Consider the following 20910-nt stretch of genomic DNA (forward strand, 5'->3'; position numbering starts at 1 on the left):
GAGCCTATGACCGTGCTAGGAGATCCACTGGAAGGAGAAAGATGAATATGGAGTCTACAGAGATGATCAGGGACATGCCAGAGATGTAGACATATACATCATCGGAGTATCTAAGGATGATATTAGAAGTCTTCTCGAGAGAGCTTCAAGAGATGAGCACAACTACCTTTGTCTTCCAGAACATACTAGGTTATTCACACACACCAAATTGGTACCAAAGATCTACACCAAAGATGAGATCAACGAGATGTTCTATGGAGTCTGTGGAGCCCAAGAAAAGAATAAAGGCGACTTCCAGATGAAGCTTGATGGTGTCTACTACCCACTGAATGATAGATCAGTTGGTGTTACAGTGTTATAAAAAAAAATTGTCAGCTATTACTATTTTTAATTTAATTTTACCTTTAATTTTAAAAACATTATATGATTTAATAAATTTTTATTATTTTGTATCCTTTAAAAAAATAAATAAATATAAGATAGCAAAATATTATCGGTTAATGAACCTGCATATTCATCTAAGAGGTGAACCTAAGAAAAAATTTCTTTTTTTTTGTCTTTCATAATTTCTTGTTTCATTTTTGGTTACATTTAATATTATCCAACTATTTTCGTGTACAATGTGAATAAATAAATACTGCAAACAGCACATGATCAAGACTCTGACACAAAGCTTGCTCATGGTATTTTGAAAAATCTATTTTCATTTGTCTCCTAAAATTGTCTATACACTCTGAGGACATGGTGGATATTTCACCCTCATATTTCAACTGGTTTGTGCAAATTCATTAAATTTGTGCATAGTTTTGCAATTTACATCTTTATTTCGTATAGTGACCTTGTTAAGCCACTAAAAAATCTATAAAAATTTAGTGACATTGGGACTACAGAATTTAGAATATAGTCTTTTGTAATTTGCATAATTTTTAATCATATTTACAACGTTTTCAAAGCATTATATATTAGTTTTCTTTCTCTTCATTGTAGTTGGATATTAACTTGTCAACACACTACTAAAAAGAGCATATTCGTCAGAAAACACACAAAATTCAACTCTAAAATGTCCAAACCATTCAAAGTTCAAACAAAGAAAGTAAGTCAAAAAGTGCTCATGCACGCTTTTAGAATCGTACGTGTATCTCGGTCAATATTGGTTTTACATTAAATTTATTATAGATTTGGAACGAAAAAAAAGAAATAGGAGAAAAAGTGCACGAAGTTTCCGCTCTTTTAATTTTTTTCGTTTAAGTTTAAGTGATGTTTAAGATTTTTGCACAAAGATTAAAAAATTACAAATTTTTATATAATTTATTTTGGCTATATAAAAATAGCATTAAATTAAAATAGTTTTACTAATAAGAAAAACACATGTTTCAGGTTCGATCTACCTGCTGCGCGAAACTAAGTCACAATTATCCTGGTCACCCAACACGGATATGGGCCCATGCTTTAGGACCTATTTGAATACCCGGAGAGAGGGTCTATCCGTGGGCTGCACCTCCCCTTGGGGATTAGTCTGGACCTCTCCCTGGGCCTGAGATATCCCCAAGTTAATCAAAAAAAAAAAAAAAACACATATTATTTTGTAATTGGTCACAACTTTTTAATGTCATTAAATTTTATATAGAATAGTGAGAACACTACTTATTATGAAACAAAATAAAAAAATTTAAACACCATTTAAATGATACGGATGGAGAATAAAATAGTAAATGCAATAAAATTAAAACATTTCTTAATTTAAATTCTATTTTATTAACAAAATTTAAATTTTATTTTGGAGTGGAATATATAGCGGTGTTGGAAGTTCTCTAAGGTTTTATAAATAAATAAATACAAGCATTTTTTTGTAAAAATATAAATACAAGCTTTTGTGAGATCTATTCGCATGCATTTACAATCTCATCAGCTTATCTTTTCAATTCCTATGCCTCACTCTCTTCCAATCACAGAATCTTCAGCCCAGAGCAAACCGGAACACATCCATGTCTGCTGACCGATGATTTTATTTGGATTGATTCCTTTTCGTTTAATTTCGAGATCTAACAGTCTAAAACCTTAACAGTCTTCTGTCGGAAAAAAAATTGAGTTCTATTTTGTCAGCCAAAAAGAAGAAGATGGTCGAGAATTCAAAGAATCGTCAGGAATTAGGTATCTCCATCGATGTTCTTCCTCGGAACAGCTCCGACTTATTCGACGAAGATGGCCGTGTCAAGCGAACCGGTATTTTTTCTAATTAATTTATACTTTTTTATTTATTTTCGTTTCCAATTCAAGTCTTGGTTTTAGGTTTTAGCTAAATTACGCTACTATTGAGCTTTAATTTTTTTTTTTACTTTAGGCCATAGGTTTTTTTGCGTTCTTTTACAATTTTAAATTTTTCAGAAGACCAAATATTAAACTGTATAAATTTTTCAGAAGACCAAATTTTCAGTTAAAATTTCTTAATTTTTCATCAGAAAATCGGGGAAAACAAATATATACATGCGAGTTCCACCGTTTACGAAAATCGTTATGATTCCTCGTGAGGCTTTCAAATGCAAAATTTGACTTTTTCTGTTTTTTTTTTTTTTGATCAAATAATTTTTCTGTTATGTCCTTAATTTCGGGTTAAATAATTTTACGGTGTGCTTTGATTGGGTTCAGGGACTGTGTGGACAGCAAGTGCACATATTATAACAGCAGTTATTGGATCGGGAGTGTTGTCTCTGGCATGGGCTGTTGCTCAGATTGGTTGGGTGGGTGGTCCAGTAGTTATGATACTCTTCTCCCTCGTCACTTATTACACTTCTATTCTCCTCTGTGCTTGTTACCGTTCAGGCGACTCTGTCACTGGCAAGAGAAACTACACTTACATGGATGCTATCCACTCTAACCTCGGTAACATCAATCACACAGTTTGACTAGTAATATCACTTGAACGCGGAATAGTCAGATGTTCAAAGCTGAATAAAGTTTTCAAAACGTTAAAAGCTTTTTGTTTTTGTAGGTTATTGACTTTCGTTTCTTTTAGTTATATTGTTAACACAATATTTTTTAAAAAAATCATGAAAAGTGGTGTACAATATGATTCTGAGTAAAGATATTTTTTTTTTTTGGAAATCTTTCAGGTGGTATTAAGGTGAAATTATGTGGAGTTGTGCAGTATGTTAATCTCTTTGGTACTGCGATTGGTTACACTATTGCATCAGCTATAAGCATGATGTAAGTTCAGACTTAGTTTTCAACTCTTTTGTTTTTTCTTATTGCGCAAAATTTTCCACGGAAAGTAGATGCGTGTCTCACTTTGCTGTTCAATATAAGTTCATACAAGTCATTTAAGTCCGGCTCAATAATGCTTTTTCAAAGTCAGTGTTTCATTATTTTTAGTTCTAGTATTAAAGAATCTGATACAGTTACTTGTCCAAGATTCTAACGGTTTCAGATTTTTCTGTCTGCTTCATTGTTTGGTTTGTGCTAACTATATATTATGACTGAAAAAAAAACAGAGCAATCCAACGGACAAGTTGCCAGCAAAGTAATGGAGATAAAGATCCATGTCATGTGAATGGAAATCCTTACATGATTGCGTTTGGTGCAATACAAATCATATTCTCTCAGATTCCGGATTTTGATCAGTTGTGGTGGCTATCCATTGTGGCTGCACTCATGTCTTTTGGTTACTCCACCATTGGTCTTGGTCTTGGCATCTCAAGAATGGTAGATAACAAAGAAATCAAAGGCACTCTCACTGGAGTCACGATTGGGACAGTGACACCCACCGAGAAAGTCTGGAGAACTTTTCAGTCTCTCGGGAACATTGCGTTTGCCTACTCTTACTCCATGATTCTCATCGAGATTCAGGTATTTTTCTACAATGCGATTGTGTACGTACCAAATCTCGGGTTTAAGAAAATGTTTTGATAATGCCAGGACACGTTAAAAGCCCCGCCTGCAGAAGAAAAGACGATGAGGAAAGCGACTCTCATAAGTGTGGCAGTGACGACGCTCTTCTACATGCTCTGTGGCTGCGTAGGGTATGCAGCATTCGGAGATTCCGCGCCAGGAAATCTCCTCGCTGCTGGAGGGTTCAGAAACCCGTATTGGTTGCTTGACATAGCCAATCTCGCCATAGTGATTCATTTAGTTGGAGCTTACCAAGTCTATTGCCAACCACTCTTTGCTTTCGTCGAGAGAGAAGCTTCAAAGAGGTATCCAGAGAGTAAGTTCATCACAAAGGAGACAAAGATCCACATCTTTCCGGGGTCCAAACCTTTCAATTTGAATCTCTTTAGGCTTGTGTGGAGGACGGTTTTTGTGATTACAACAACGTTGATCTCAATGATAATGCCTTTCTTTAACGACGTGCTTGGTCTCTTGGGGGCCATTGGTTTTTGGCCTCTAACGGTTTATTTCCCGGTGGAAATGTATATTGTTCAGAAGAATGTGCCTAGATGGAGCACAAGATGGGTTTGTCTTCAAGTCTTAAGTTTGGCTTGTCTTGTTGTGTCTGTAGCGGCCGCAGCAGGATCTGTAGTTGGGATTGTTACTGATCTCAAGAGTTACAAACCTTTCAAGACGGACTTCTGAGAGCCTACGGAAAAAAATAAACTCTTGCAATGGGGGAAGAAATTAGAATTATATGTTGTAACGTGATCTCTACTGGGCAATTCTCTCAAATAGACATTTTTTTAGTTTTTGTCACAAAAATAGATTTTAAAAAACAAAATGATCAAAATAGATTTTTTTTATTTTGAAAATTGTAATATTTTTTAGGTTTTAAATTTTGAAATCATACCCCCAAAATTTTACCCCTTAACTCTAAACCCTAAATCTTAAATCCAAAAACATATCCCTTAATAAAACATTTTGGTCATTTTGATATTTAAAAGCTATATTTGTGATAAAAACTATTTTAGGGCTATCCCAAGAAATTTTCCATTTTTATATTAGTTTAATTAACTTTGGTCAAGCGTTCGTTATAAAAATATTTTTTCCAACGGGACGTTGGGTTGAGATTTGCAAAGAAGAGAACAAATCTCATCTATGTATATTAATTGAAATGACACTTTATTGATTATGCTGACGTGTCGTTAATAGCTGAAGTTTCAAAAAATTCATCGCCTATATATTAATTGAGATATCACTTTATTGATTTTTGTTGACGTGTCGTCCATAGGTGAAGTTTCAATAAACTGCTATAATTTGATTGATTGATGACTTTTATTAAATATTTATTTTAATCAAATCTAAAAATAAAAAAAAACTCTACAACCAATTAATACAAATTACCAAAAAAAAAAATTTACAAATGATCATTTATGTTAACTAATTGCATAACTATAGAAAGACTATATATTGTTTCATCAATTATTTTTATTTTTATAAATTATTTATTTACAATTATTTAAAATATTTTTTTATAGAAATAGATATAATGGTTGTATATTCTATATAAATAATTAGATTTCTATATAAGGCATTATTAGAAGTTTAATGTTTTTTTTTTAAAACCCACACCCCCCCCCCCCCCACCCCCACCAGATTTATAAATCATTTATAAAAATTTTGAATTTTTTTAAAACATTTGTTTAATTATGGCATACAAAATCATTTTATTAGAGTTTCTAAATCATTTATGAGACTTTTATCAAATCTGTTTTTTTGTCATCAACTAGAACAAACTCAAATTGGCTATGTAAACCAAACTGGTAACTCATAATTCATGTGAACGACAAAAGACGATTGCTTCCTGGCATTACGTGCTAGACTATTCGCCCTTAAATTATGCGTTCTTGGTACATGAATGATCTCCGAGTTAAAAAAAATTTCTCTCAAGGTCTTTATGTCCTCCAAATAATTTGCAAAATCTAGCCATTTATCTGGTTCTGAAACTATCTTCACCACTTGAGAGCAATCTGTTGCAAACGTAACTGATACCACTCAAATTATCCTAAGGAATGTTACTCTCATCAAAATAGGTTCAGATGTAGTACTTAGGGATCGAATCCACAAAGAGATAAGAAACAATTAAATCTAGTGTTTATTAATTATAAGAGTTGTAAATGTTTAAATGAAATAACAATAGTAACAAGCGAAGTAAATAATAAATGTAACTTGGTTGGAAATGATATTAGATGCATGGCCACTATTCAGGTGTTGGAGATTATAATACCTATAGATGCCTATTTGTTGCATGCATGATATGTTAGAGCTCAATCCCTTAACTCAGTGATCAGCTGTCGCATGTTTCACTGGTTAACAGACTAGATCTCGTGTCTCAACGGTTAGTATGTCGACAACGAGAGAGTGTCGATCGATGGTCCTATTGGTACGTCGACCGATACACCTTTGCCAACGTCGATCGATAGTCAGTTGAGGACATCGATCGACGGGTTCTAGCCAGGCCTATGCGCGAATATGATATGCCCTATTAAGATACTAAATTGGCGGTTAGCCCTCTCTAGCAGTCCTAATATGATAGATAGATGTCAGGATGTGATAACAAGGGTGCTTGAGTATGCAATCCTATGATCAAGTTCTAGTTAGCAAGGCTAAAACAAGCAATGAATACAAATCTATCATGAATATCACAACAAGGCAGATCTATAGTTTGAGGCTAATCCCACAAATCTATCTGAACCCTGGATTTAATAATTGAACTACTCAGACATAGCAAAGCAATTCATAATAATAAAGAAATATAAACTCATAGTATAGATGAAAAGAAATGAAAACAAGGAGTTCCAATCACAAGTGATCTTCTCTCCAAAACTCTCTTATCTCTCTCTCTCAAAGTGAAACTTGTAACAAAAAGGTCTCTCTGCCGTCAAAACACTTAGGCAGTATATAATCTACTAGGTTAAAAACTTGTCAGGGCATTTTGGTAATTTGGCTTGGCCTTGGGTTTTAAGTCTGCTGAATCCGAAATGTCGCGTGTCTGATGTCTCGACATCGATCGATGGTACTTGTGTACATCGATCGATATTAATCTTCCTCTGTCGAGGCATCTCCTGGTATCGATCGACAGCACTGATGCGCATCGATCAATTGTTATTCCTCTCGTCGACCTCTACATGGTCAGCTCGGGTGAAATGTCCTTTAAGCTCCAAAATGCTCCAAAGTCATAGCTTTACTCCGAAATGCACCTGAACGTGAAAAACATACCTAGAAGAGTAGAAAACATAGATATATATATATATAGTAAAATACTTATATACCATGGATGAAAACGGGTCAAATCCAAGATATATCAGTAACCTTAACATGACTAAGTTCCTCATACACTCCATTGCCTAAACTAAAGCCTCGATCTCTGAATGAAGAGGAGACAAATTAGCCCTTACACTTTTTGCCCCCATCAAACCATCAAAACCTTCAAATAAACTATACCATCCATGTCTTGAAAAAACCTCATTTTTTTCCAAGAGCCATCTGAAAAGCACCATCGCCTTAGGATTGGCGGCATAGTTATAGACTCTACAGTTTGTGTCCCCCTCTGTGTGTTCAATACTTTTGCTTCAGCCCAAAGTGTTGACTCTGTTTCCGCCAATTTTAACGTATCTCAGGGATCAATGTCTAGATTGCTGAAAACTTTGTTGTTCCTTTCTTTCCAAATGTACCATAGAATCCATGCAAATTGATGATCATCCGTTTGTGGATATACTCTCCAGAATAAGTGATCTATATTTGTAAATAGAGCGGCAGTAGGAAAGATAGTTGGAGTAGATGGTATTTTTGAAAGGGTCCAAATTTGACGCGCTGGAAGACACTAAAAAAACACATGGTTTATCGATTCCTTTGGAGCTCCACATCTGACACAACATATATATATCCCCTTGGAGACCTTTCGCTCGCAGATTTTTCTTGACTGCTATACATCCGACACCAATTGCCACAAAAACTGTTTTATTTTTAGTGGACACTATATTTTCCAGCAAAATGTCTTTAATGAATCAACTGTGAGTCCAACCAGTACCGGTGGCTTTTCTTTATCTGGGTAAACCCTTTCCACTTGATAGCTTTATTTAACTGTGTATTTCGCATTCTTAGTAAAGTGCCATCGATCTTTATCCGCCAATTAATCCTGCTCAGTGGTATACTTTCAATGATTTTTACATCATGAGGATCCACCAGAGCCTGAATTGCATGTGAATGCCAAGTTCGCGTAGCCGAATTAATGAGAGAGTCAACTGTAAGATCCGGGTAACTGTTTTGTTGTTTTTTATTTGCTGGTCTCGGACGAGAGGTTGGGAGCCATGAATCATTCCATACAGAGATAGATGATCATGATCCCACCCGTTTAATTAGTCCTTTGCTAACCAGAGATCTAGCCGATACAATACTCCGCCAGCCATGAGAGGGAGAGTATGATCTAATCGGTTCCAAGGGCGAGGCATTCCTGAAGTACCGTCCTTTAAAGACTCAAGCATATAAAGAATTTGGTTTCTCTATCAGAAACCATAACTGTTTACCTAGCATCACCGTGTGAAAATCAGTGAGATCCTTAAAACCTAAACTCGTGTCTTCCTTATCTTCACAAACTTTGTCACATGATTTCTAGTGTATACCTTTTGTACATTCCCCTGGGCTCCACCAAAATTGTGATGTCGTGCTCGTCAGTTTCTTTACAGTTGCCTTAGGTAATCGATAGCAAGACATTACATGGTTTGGTAAAGCTGTAACCACTGATTTGATAATCACTTCCTTTCTTCCTTTAGAAAAAAACTTAAAGTCCAGCTATTAACCCTATTGTTTAAACGGTCCTGAATGAACCCAATGACTTGTATCCTAGTTCATGTCTGCTGGCTTACTCAATTTTGTGTCCAAATTGAATCGAAGATTTTTGAAAATTTATTGATTGCCCCGATACCACCTCGTGTTCCCTTAAAATCCTGAGAATGGTTAGACATTCTTCTTGTTGTGCCTTACAAAAGAAGAGACTACCGTCTGCAAAAAGCATGTGAAAAATTAATGGGCTAGCTCTGGCTCTCTTCATTCCAGTTAATTGTTTCTCTCGTTCAGCCTTTTTGATGTTTGCAATTAGAGCCTCAGTGCACATAATGAATAAATAAGACGATAATGGACCCCTATGTCGAATTATGAGACCTCGTGGTTGACCATTTATTAGAACCCGATATTGAACCGATGTTATACACTCCATAATTAATTTGATCCAGTGGAGATCAAAACCCAATTTGCGTAGGAGAGCTTGCACAAAATGTCATTCCGCTCAATCATATGCTTTGCTCATATATGCTTTGATTGCCATATAAAACCTCTATAAATTAGTAACGTTGGGACTTTGAAATTTTATTAATTTATAGAGATATTAATTTATAAAAGTTTCTTTATTTAGATTTATTATTTTAATATATATTTATTATAAGATAAGAAAAATATTTGATTTTAGTGCATAGACATTAATTGTTATTTTTTAAAATTTGAAATTTATATTAATTTTATTATATTATTTGGTCTATATAATATATATTGCATAGAACTTAAATGTTGTTTTAGATATAATATTGCTAAATCTCATCAAAAATATATTAAGTGTTAAGAAAATATAAAGATAATTCCATTGTGAATATAAAAAAATAATATAATAATAGATTCTTACTTGTATAAAATATATATATACATATAAATTTATAATGGGACCATATATTTACACATAATTTTCTAAAATATTATTATCTTATTATTTTATCGATTTGTGTCAAATTTTGAACCATCTCAAATTGAAATCCGTAAAATTTATTAATTTATAGAGATTATTAATTTATAGAATATTAATTTATAGAGGCTCTACTTTTACTGTACTGTACTTGCCTTGGCATGCTTTATTGGTTCTTAAACCATGGAACATTTCGTGAGCTATAAGGATATTATCTGAAATCAACATTTCTGCCACAAATGCCGGTTGGGTTTCTGATATAAGAATGGGAAGATAGATTTTCAATCTTTGACATAAGAGTTTTGATATGATTTTGTATCCCACATTACATAGGCTGATTTGCCGTAGTTCTGTCATCTTTGTAGATCTTTCCGTCTTCGGAATCATAAAAATGTTTGTAATGTTTAACCTTGAGTCCATTTCCCCTGAGACCAGAAAATTATTTACCAGTTCAACCAAATCTTTCTTAATTATGTGCGGAAGAAAAGCACAGTCATTCCATCCGGTCCTGGAGTCTTTTCTGGGTGCATCATAAATAGAGCATGTCGTACTTCCTCTTCCGTCGCTGCCCTTAGGAACCTTTTGTTTATCTAGGGAGTAATACCCAGCGTTATATCCGCTAGGGAACCGTCAAACTCGGTTGGAGAAGTAGTACTGAAAAGATCCTCGAAATAGTCCACAGCCACTTGTTCAACACATTTATCCTCTGTGATCGAATTTCCATTTGCATCATAGAGTCCCACAATTCTATTGTGAATATGTCGTTGTTTCGTTAGAGCATGATAAAATTTAGTATTAAGATCCCCTGATGAATACCACATATTCCTATTTTTTATGCTAGTAATCCTCTTCATCCTTATATGCGTCCTATAATTTTTTGGATACCTCTAAAATATCCTCCTGAGACTTATTGTTATCTGTCTGAACCTCTTTTAGCTCCTTTTGAAGATCACTATTTTTTTCCTTCCCATATGGTGGGTTGTTCTTTCGCCATTTAGCAATTTCATGACGGCAATTGCTAATTTTTGTAACAATATCCTCCGTACAGCCTTCATTATATTCTGACAATCCTATTGCAATCGATTCCATTAGACCTTCCTTCCCAATCCATCCCTATTAAACCAAAATTGTCCTCTTATCTTAGGGACTTTGTATTCGATGTAAGCTATGATTGGGTGATGATCAGACCCTACCATCCTTAAGTATTCTGTGTAAGAAAATAAAAAGGGTGTGTGCCAATATTCATTTGCTAGGGCACGGTCTAGACGACATCTGATCATTACTGCCCCTTTTCCTTTCTCTCTTCTGCCTTGCCATGACATTTTGTTACCCCGAACTGGAAACTCTAATAAACCACTATTTCGAATCATGTTGTTGAAAGGAACAAAAGAATATGTGCTTCTTAGATATCCTCCCTCTTTTTCATGGTTTTCAGTGATCTCATTTAAATACCCAATTATAAGCTAGGGATCTAAGTTCGATAACCCATAATGTGTTAACCGTTCCTAGACATGTTATCTTAATTTTTGGACCGGATCTCCTTAAGAAAATGTTAGAAAAATCTTTTTACCAAGAGCCTCCATATATCATCCGGTTACTCGAATACAAAACCTTAACCTGATGCATATTATTATAGAAGAGAGCCAATCCGCCACTCCTCCTAATAGGATCCACCGTAACCAGATTGTCGTATCCAAAGTGGGTTTGAAATCCGTTCACAAACTCGAAATCTTGTTTCGTAACAGACAAAAATAAAAAATCTAGTTTATGTTGATGCTATATTTTCCTAAAGTAACTTATAGTCCAATTGCTTCCCACTCTTCTGCAATTCTAACTTAGTACTCTCATTAAAAAAATTCCTGGGTTTGCTCCGTTGAGCTAAAGAATTTGGGTTTAATCTTTAATGATACCCTGATATATAGTTAATCCCATTCCATTAAACCTCAAAACCTGAAATATCACTATTCTCGTATCCATCTCCTTCTCACACACACGAATCTTTAAGAGAAAAGGACAAATACCGTGGCATGGTTTAATCCTAAGGTAACTGACTAACGAATCAGACGGTGTACTTGCCTTCCAACAAATTGGGTGTCGCTGTTGTGCTACTATGAGTAGCAAAATTGATGTTGAATTTTGAAACCGAAATTCGCACTGTCAATTTCCGTAAGCGGAGGAAAGTCAGGAAACCCTAACTTTCTCTGAGGTCCCAGATTCTCTGCGAGAGACAACGACAAGTGACCAAATAAATGCGGAAAATATGAAAATATAATAAAACGAAATTATAGAAAAGGTAGATCTTATTTCGAATCTGCGTAAGAGTGTTGCGATTATTACAAGAGAGTGTAAAAGCTTCGGCCGCAAGAGCTGTCAGTAAATTACCTAGTTCTAGCAACCTAAAATTAAACCTAGTTGAGTCGTAGCTCGATAACAGAAGACGGAAAAGATATGAAAATGGTTTTGATTGATTTTGGACTGAACCTTATGAAAGCCTGCCTACGTACCCCTTTCGAGGATCAAGCCGAACGTAGTTCAAGAGTGAACCAAGAGATCGAACTGCTTGTGCACATTTGTCTGGTAATCGGGTGCCAGTCATACAAATAGAGCATGTCGAGAATAATGCCTCAAAGTTTCTAAGTGCCAAGAGTTCTCCTTTTTGTACCTCTCGCCTAGGACTCCTTATATACTCCTCCAAGGTCGGTTTTATCTTTTTCCTTCCTACCCTTAAGCCGTCTTAAGTGAAAAATGGAGATATTCCATTTTTTACGATCTTCTTGTTTATCCGCGGAAACTTAACATTTTTTCTGCGGAAACTTATCTTTATATTTGTTTTTATAAAAACACAAACCGCCATAGTATCTACGAGCTCATTCTTAAAGAATCGTAAGTGGGCTTGTAGTCGCATTTTAGACCTCGTTGGGCCATCTTTCGACATGAAATGTTTGTTACGATTTTCTTTTTGACAAAAACAAGTTCTCACGGTTTTTATCGTAAAGTTTCTATGGTAACTTTGATCGGAATGATGTGAGAAATGATATGGCTGCAGTACATGGGAGCTAGCATTGAGGAACAGACGAGAGTGCACGGATTTGGGTCGTACCCGTTGATCGATGTCCAAGACAATTTGGTTGCTACGTAGTGACCTGGTCCGCACTGGTTCGTTCGCGGGTTGGTCGCTACATAGCGATTCACGGGTTGGTCACTACGTAGCGACGGACCGAATGGCTTGGTCAGTCGTTACGTAGCGACCGGCTCGTTCGCGGACCGGTCGCTACGTGGCAACCTTTTTTGGATCCTTTTTTGACGTTTTATGAACATGTTCTTTTTGACGGATATTTGGATGTTAACTTCGTCGTGTCCTTTTTTGACCCCAACAATATTAATAACTCGTCGTATAATCTTTTCAATAAAAATTATACGAAATTCACAAATCGAGAAATATTTTTTGGGGAGTTTTAGACATTGATTCCGTCGTAACTGATTTTGACCCAACATTGAATAAACCTTAGTACCATTGTAACCATAAGAAACATTCTCCTAATTATTTTGCAATTAAAAGACCACATCCATTCATAAATAAGAAGGGAGGCCTCCTGTTCTCTCCGCCATATGGCATACACAATGTGCCAAAGGTGATATAAAAAAGAAACATATAAAATGCTTCCCAAAGCAAGAAAGCTTGCGCCAAGACACCGACTTGTCCTGCTCAAACTTGTGTCCTTATTCCAAATCCTTAGTAAGCACTAATGATCATCCTTAATCCAACTTATCCAGGTGGTTTCCTTCCATTCCATCTTGCACTGTACTTGGTTTAATGAGAACAAATGCAGAATCTGTTGTGGTACCAATAATAAAACCCATAAATTCCAATGTACCAAAATATAACCAAAGAGCCTGAAAACTAGTGTGTTATGAGTAATCTGCCATTGAAGCCCAGTCCACTGTTAGAAGCATTTGTTTGATAGGAAATTTTAAACAAACCATGTTAATATAAAAACAATTTCTAAGCTGTAAATTAAAAAGAAATAGGATATTACGCGAAGCGATTAACATAATGCAAAATAACTTGACAACAAAATAATAGCCCATTATATTGTGAAATTTAGTTAACCGTAATGAAATTAAGGTTGAATATTATAACATCAAACAATTTTAACCGTAAAAGTTAATAGACATAATAAAATAATCAAAAGAAATAACAATTTAAAAATAATTTATAATAAATTATTTAATAATAAATATAAATTTTTAAAATATCTAATGTTTAATAGTGTTTTCTCTACGTGTCTGAATGGTATAGTTAAATTAAAATAAACACTGAGAAAAAATAAATAATTATAGTTTTTATATTTATTATAGTTAGACAAGTTAATAATTTTTAAAATGAATTTTAAATACATAGATAAAATTGTTGTAAAACAATTATGAACTTTAATAGTATTTTTAATTAAGAGTAAATTAAAAAATTGGAGTAAACTTTAATAGTATCCATAACACCGTTGAAGCAATAACCAAACAAAGCATTTTTATTCAAATGCATAATCTTGATATCAAGACTTGCAGTAAACCAATGGCCATCACAAAACCAATAAACCACAACGAATAAATGAGAAAAGATGCTCATAGAGCTTATTGAGCCACAAACACACAGGCAAACAACATACTCATAGAGCTTATTAAAATTTGAAAATTAGAAAACCCAAAAACCACAACCTGCCACCGTAGCTTGACTTCCTTATCAGACTGATCCATAAAAGTATCATGGTTTGGATGAGCTCTGATGCCTGCTTTAGCAGCTTCAGCAGACGTACATTGATTCCTTTGTCGACACGCCAAGTAAATCCAAACGAATCTTCTATTGAATAGAAAAAATCATACCTTTATTATCCAAGCCATCGCCACTTGAAGACCCAAGATCACATGTGTCTGTGTAGATCGTAGATCGTAATATCTTCCAGCCCCTATCAATTCCGGTCTTTTTCATATCTTCATTCAACCCAATCAATCCTGATTGATCCCCTCGGATCAGATCATTGCGAACTTTCCCTTGTTTGCTAATACCGTAATCCTGATGAAGATTCGGTATCTCCTGTGCTATTCCGACCCTCTTTCTCCCGGATCCCACTCTCCAAACCCCATCGGAACCCTAGATCAAATCTATTTATATAAATCTTGAGGACATCTTCTATAATTATAAGTGTACAAATGTATATTTCTAATGATTTATAAATTATAAAGAATTATGTCACACTTCTTATCTTATCTATTAAAATAAAAGTAATTTAAGTGACTTATGATTACACTACAAGAAAACACAAGTTTTACGAGGGCAGTTTTCCTCGTGATTTCGTCGTAAAAGCAGTGTTACGAGGAATTAGCGAGGAAACCCGTTTCGTCGTTATACGTTTGTCGTAACGCATATATCCTCGCTAATTCGTCGTAGCGTAGCGAGGAAATAATTTCGTCGTAAAAGCGAAGAAGAATATTTCGTCGTAAAGACCACGTAAAGCTTCCACGTAAGGACGTCGCTAAATTTCCTCGTAAATACCTCGAAAGCCATTCCTCGTTAAAGCCACGTAAATAACTCGAAAGTAAATACTCGTAAAGTAAACGTAAATATCTTGATAGCTTTCCTCGTAAAGACCACGTGAATTTTCCACGTCATTTCCTTGTAAACATTTCCTCGTAAAAACCTCGTTAAGCTTCCACGTAAAGAAGTCGCAAAATAGCTACGAAATTACTTCGTTTCGTTATTTTACAGAAATAAAAAAAATTATAATTAAAAAAATTATTTAAATTATTAATAAAATTAAAATTCTAAAAAAATCAAAACCAAAATATTTTATATATAAATAAGTTTTGAATTCATAATACAAGAACCGAAATTAAAAAGAACTAAGGGTCGTTAATCGCCCGGTAGAATTCATCACTCCTCGCCGTTACATCCGCCTCGGCATGTGAGTCGTCGGTTGGTGACTACCTGGCTCACCGAACATCTCTCTGTAATGGGCAGTAAGTCTACCTTTTCGAACCTGAGAAAAAAATTTAATTTTTTAAATTTCCGTCAACAGTATATTTTCCAACATTATCCACCTAATCAACACTAAATAACATAAGATCCGTAAACTTATCTAAATTCCCTATACTAACCGCCTAATCTACCTAAACTAACCAAATTAGAGAGGAATTAGAGAGGCTTACCATTGCAACGAAACAGGGAGGAAGTGGAGAGGAAGTAGAGAGGAAAGAAAGAGTGAGCGCTCGGGGTGTATATATAAGATTACATTCCGTCGCAAATTCCTCGTAATTTTACGACGAATTACAGAGGCCCGTGTTTTTTTTACGACGAAACAGCGAGAGATTACAAAGGCCCGCGTTTTATTATACGAGGAAGTTACGAGGAATTACAAAGGCCCGTGTTTTTTAGGTACGAGGACGTTACGACGATTTTGCTTACGTGGAATTACCGAGGAAAGCTTCCCTATAAATATACCCGTAACTCTCCTTCTCAACCCACACCCAAACTCCCAAATCACACCCTATCTCACTTCATACTCTCAAATCCAATCCTATTCAAATTATAAAAATTTGAAAAAAAGGAAGAGAAGAAGATATTGGAATTTATGTTGGTGAGACTTAAGTAATATAATTGCTGGAAGTCTTGTCACATGTAAATCCAGTATATTTCTTCTTCTTTTTTTTTCTAGTTTTTACGGTACGAGGTGTTTACGACGATTTTGGTTACGAGGTGTTTACGACGATTCCGTCCTACGTGGAATTAAAGTGGGCCGCGTTCATCATTTACTTTACGTGGTATTTACGACGAATCTCTCCTACGTGGTATTTACGACGAATCTGTCCTACGTGGTATTTACGACGAATCTGTCCTACGTGGTATTTACGACGAATCTGTCCTACGTGGTATTTACGACGAATCTGTCCTACGTGGTATTTACGAGGAATTCGTCGTAAGTTCGACGTTAACATACGAGGAATTAACGAGTATTCCATTTAAATCCCTAAAACCCGAAACCCCAAACCCCAAACCCCATATTCCTTATCTTCTACTTCATATATTCCAAACCCTATCTTTATTTTCATTCCAAACCACAATTACTTATTTTCATTCACTCAGAGAGTCTTACGTAGAATTAGCGTGCCCCGCTTTCTTTATTTTTTTTTTAATTTCGTCGTAAACTCCTCGTGGCCTTACGACAACCTTACGACGATTTTGGCTTGCGTGGAATTAGCGTGCCCCGCTTTCTTTATTTTTTTTTAATTTCGTCGTAAACTCCTCGTGGCCTTACGACAACCTTACGACGATTTTGGCTTACGAGGAATTAACGAGTATTACGTATAAATCCCTAAAATCCGAAACCCCAAACCCCATCTTCCTTATCTTCTACTTCATATATTCCAAACCCCAAACCCATCTACCCTTGAACCTCAATCTATTCTTTCACCTCAAACCCTATTTATAAAATATTCCAAACCCCAAACCACAAGTCCATATTCATAATTAAAATAAACTTTCACATTACCTTATTCATAAATCAAACTCCCACATTATCTTATTCATAAAACAAACTACATAAAATCAAATACATCAATCGGATACATCAACATTCTCGTCATCACTAGAAACATCATTATTTTCATTAAACTCGTCTTTAACAGCTTCGTCTGTGGCATCGTCGGTAAGATCTTCGTACTCGTGATTATGCGGATCAATGAGAAGGATGTCATCAATTTCTTGTTCAGGTTCCTCGACTTCATTTATCTGTTCTTCTTGCAATGGTGGTTCTTCTCCACTGATAATTCGTCCTCGAGGTGTAACTTTGATCACAGCTAACCAATTTATACCCGAATCTCTCATTCGAGGGTATGGAAGGAAGCTAACTTGGTCTGCTTGTGAAGCTAAGATGAAAGGCTCGAATTTGTTGTACCTTCGTCCACCGTTGACATCAACTACACCGAATTTGTTAGACCGAACACCTCTGTGACGACGGAATCGAACCATTCACATTGGAAGAGGACGCATTTCAGCTTCAATATCCCTGGAAATTCGACTTCAATAATCTCCGTCAAGATCCCGTAGAAATCTATTTCCCCTTTCACACATATTCCATAGTTACTGGTCGTCCGCTGTCTACCATACTCATATGTGTGAAAAGTATAGCCTCGTGTGAAATTACGACGAAAATTAATTGGATGGCCAAAAAAAACGTGAGCTACCTACCAAGTTGGTGGATTCAAAATTTCCTCGTTAAGTACACGTAAAGTATTTCGTCGTAAAGAACTCGCGAAGTTTACGTGGTATTTACAAGGAAATAGTGTTTCCTCGTAAAAGCCACGTCAATTTACATCGTCTTTACGACGAAATTGTTTTGTCGTTACCTTACGACGAAATAACGATGCTTCTCTTTTTCCACGTACTTTCCTCGTAAAATCAACGTACTTTTACGAGGATTATTTTTCCTCGTTAATTATCCTCGTTAAACTTACGTTTTCTTGTAGTGTTATTATGCTTAAAAATAATTCATTTAAATTATATAAAATTATAACACACTATTTATTTATATATTAAAATATAAATTATTTAAGTGAATTTTTGTTACATGTACGTTCATAGGTGAAATCTTACAATTTTAATAGTTGATATTTTAGATTTTTATTTATTGTTTTCAGTTCTAAAGTAAAAATAAGTTTTGCAATCAATTATCTCTGAACTTTAGATTTAAATACTGTTTAATACCTAATTCATATATAAAATTAAAATTAATTTTTAGTCATATCCGAAACTTTTTTTGCCAAATCTTAAAAAAAACACATAAAACAATTATTGTCTGTTAAATTTTAAATTAATTGAATACAATCATACAAATGAAAGTAACACAAATGAAATAAATCATTAACGAAGATGCCAAAGCTATAGAAGCTTCAAACCATCTTCGTGGAACTACACAAAATATATTTTTTATGACTAAAGTATTTTAGTTTTTCAGGTGTTAAAATAAACTAAAAGACAATTTACAACCAATTACTTGAACCAATTGTAATAATACTTGCATTTAAGGAAAACAAATTTTAGCGACTTGTATTTATGTTTTTGAATTATCTTAAATTTCACAGCTCTTTTAAAAACAGATGCTGAAATTTTTGATTATCAAACTACTAAATGTCAAAATTTTAATATTTCTAATTATTATTCAACAATTATAACATTATAAACATAATATGTACTTTTCGTATAATATTATCATCCGCAAAATCGCGGGCAAACACCTAGTTAATTATTAACTCACTATCACATCTCATAATTAATCAGTTATAAACATTTCACAAATACATAAATTTTAAATGTTGGACCAATCCTACAAATCGATTTAAAGTGCTTGACACTGCAGCTTCCCAACTCTGCATACCATATCCACAACCGTTGCATTTCAACCAGTCAGTCCTTAGTTGAGTTTTTTTTTTCTCTGTCGAATCATTATTTTGTTGACTCAAATATGTTTAGCATAAATGTATGGATTATTAACAAAACTAACCAAACTAAAGTTCAAATAGAAACTATGTAAGATTTTATAAAATAGTCATTCAATTGATGTTTTAATAATGTAAAAGCAAAACTTTTATATGAAATATTATTAACTAATTCATTTTCATTATATATAAAATTTGAAAAATACTAAATTTGAAACAAAAATTGTGTACAAAAGTATAGATAAAATGATATATATTATGTATTTATAAGAAAAAGTAAAATTTCAGTTACATTTAAAAATGAAAAAAAATTAACCCTTTCTCAAATAAATCTTCTAATTTATCGATAATATGTAAATTAAGTCTTCAAAATTTGTAAATATGTTATTTATTGCATATACTCTTTCATCTAACTAACACAACGAAAATCCAAAATCTAATCTATAAAAAGTAATGAGTAACCCAATATATGGCTAGCCGAAATAAATTAAACCTTTTTATGCAAACCATTAAATTTTAAGTTTTGAGGATGTTCATCTATTTGATAACTTCAAATTAATAGTTTATTTTTCCTCTAAATGTTTCAAAATGGATTGTGATATTCATTAACAAACAGTCATGCACAGTGCATTACGTTTAACAATATAAAACATTATGTCATAATAATAGTGTCGAACACACTACATTTACAACAATGTTGTAAATTTACATAATATGTAATAGCAAATCTTAAATAGGATAATTGGTAATTTTATTATATAAACGTATTCTTAATTGTCCACATAGACTCGTAGTTTCAAAGTTTATTTAAAAAATCTAGATAAATTATGTTATATTGCTTCATTGTGTATATAATTCTAAACCAATTTGGTTAGTACATAAATCGAAATAATACTTTGAAAGAGCAACGTTTTATAAAAAGATTTGATCGAGAATATCATGTCACTAGCCAAATCAGGAATCCAATCCTAATCATCAACAGCAAATTTTATTCATCAGTACACGTCACATAATTTTGGCCCGAAATCAAATTAAATATAATTAACAAATGTTCTCAATTGATAATATGATGTTTACATGTTCAATTCATATTTGATCATTCGTTCGGTTATTCGAAAATTGAAATCCATATCTTTTGTTGTCTCTAACTCAACTTAGGGATTATTTTAAGCAGTTCATTATACCTTAGTCTTTCTCCTATGCTTGTTTTAATTCATGAACATTTTGGGAAAGGCCACGACTTATAAGATAATACTCATTTTATATCAATCTATACATCTTTGTACTGCTAGTACACTATGGGTTTATTTTCTTTTGTAACTCAAGTACACTATGGGATTTTAAATCTTGTTATGACACGGAGATAAGTGATAACAGTTGTACAACCAACAGCTGCAAGTTTTAGTCCAATCTCATATATATTAATAGAAAAACATTTAAAAAGTTATACGTCGTAATTTATACTACTTAAAAAAATATCATACACAGTTATCACGTAATTAGAATGCTAATTTTGCGTACATGGCGGCTTGAGAATCAATTGAGAATTTTGTTAGTCAAAATTAAATTGCTAGGGAATGTTGTATTATATAGTGTGTCCATTATGGACGATTCATCTATCAAATTGAAATGATTATATATTCTTTCCTTAGATAAAACCTACAGAATTATCTAATGTGATTAAGATATATATAGCAATTAATGATTTTAAATAATAAAGATTTGCTAACAATCTGTATACTTTCTATCATGTTTGTTTAATTATT

The 20910-nt window shown here is 33.9% G+C and overlaps 1 protein-coding gene across 2 annotated transcripts; it reads left to right on the forward strand.

The window, feature by feature from the left end:
* Window positions 1-1826: 1826 nt before the first annotated feature.
* LOC106371897 (amino acid permease 5) lies at window positions 1827-4739 on the forward strand. 2 transcript variants are annotated; one of them, XM_013811999.3, is made up of 5 exons: window positions 1827-2223; window positions 2647-2880; window positions 3111-3204; window positions 3489-3843; window positions 3913-4739. In XM_013811999.3, the coding sequence occupies exons 1-5, from the start codon at window positions 2118-2120 to the stop codon at window positions 4567-4569; spliced, it is 1446 nt and encodes a 481-aa protein (XP_013667453.2). In that variant the 5' UTR covers window positions 1827-2117; the 3' UTR covers window positions 4570-4739. The 2 variants fall into 2 exon arrangements, with proteins under 2 accessions (XP_013667453.2, XP_048593610.1); XM_048737653.1 differs by having other exon boundaries at window positions 2152-2223; window positions 2610-2880.
* The last annotated feature ends 16171 nt before the right edge of the window (window positions 4740-20910 follow it).

This window comes from Brassica napus, chromosome A8 (assembly GCF_020379485.1).
Source record: "Brassica napus cultivar Da-Ae chromosome A8, Da-Ae, whole genome shotgun sequence".
In the NCBI taxonomy this organism is placed as follows: domain Eukaryota; kingdom Viridiplantae; phylum Streptophyta; class Magnoliopsida; order Brassicales; family Brassicaceae; genus Brassica; species Brassica napus.

Bases quoted from the DNA above. Each gene is read 5' to 3' on its own strand.
- LOC106371897 (XM_013811999.3), top strand. From the start codon at position 2,118: ATGGTCGAGAATTCAAAGAATCGTCAGGAATTAGGTATCTCCATCGAT. The intron at 2,224-2,646 runs GTATTTTTTCTA...GATTGGGTTCAG, and splicing joins TGGCCGTGTCAAGCGAACCG to GGACTGTGTGGACAGCAAGT. The intron at 3,205-3,488 runs GTAAGTTCAGAC...AAAAAAAAACAG, and splicing joins GCATCAGCTATAAGCATGAT to AGCAATCCAACGGACAAGTT.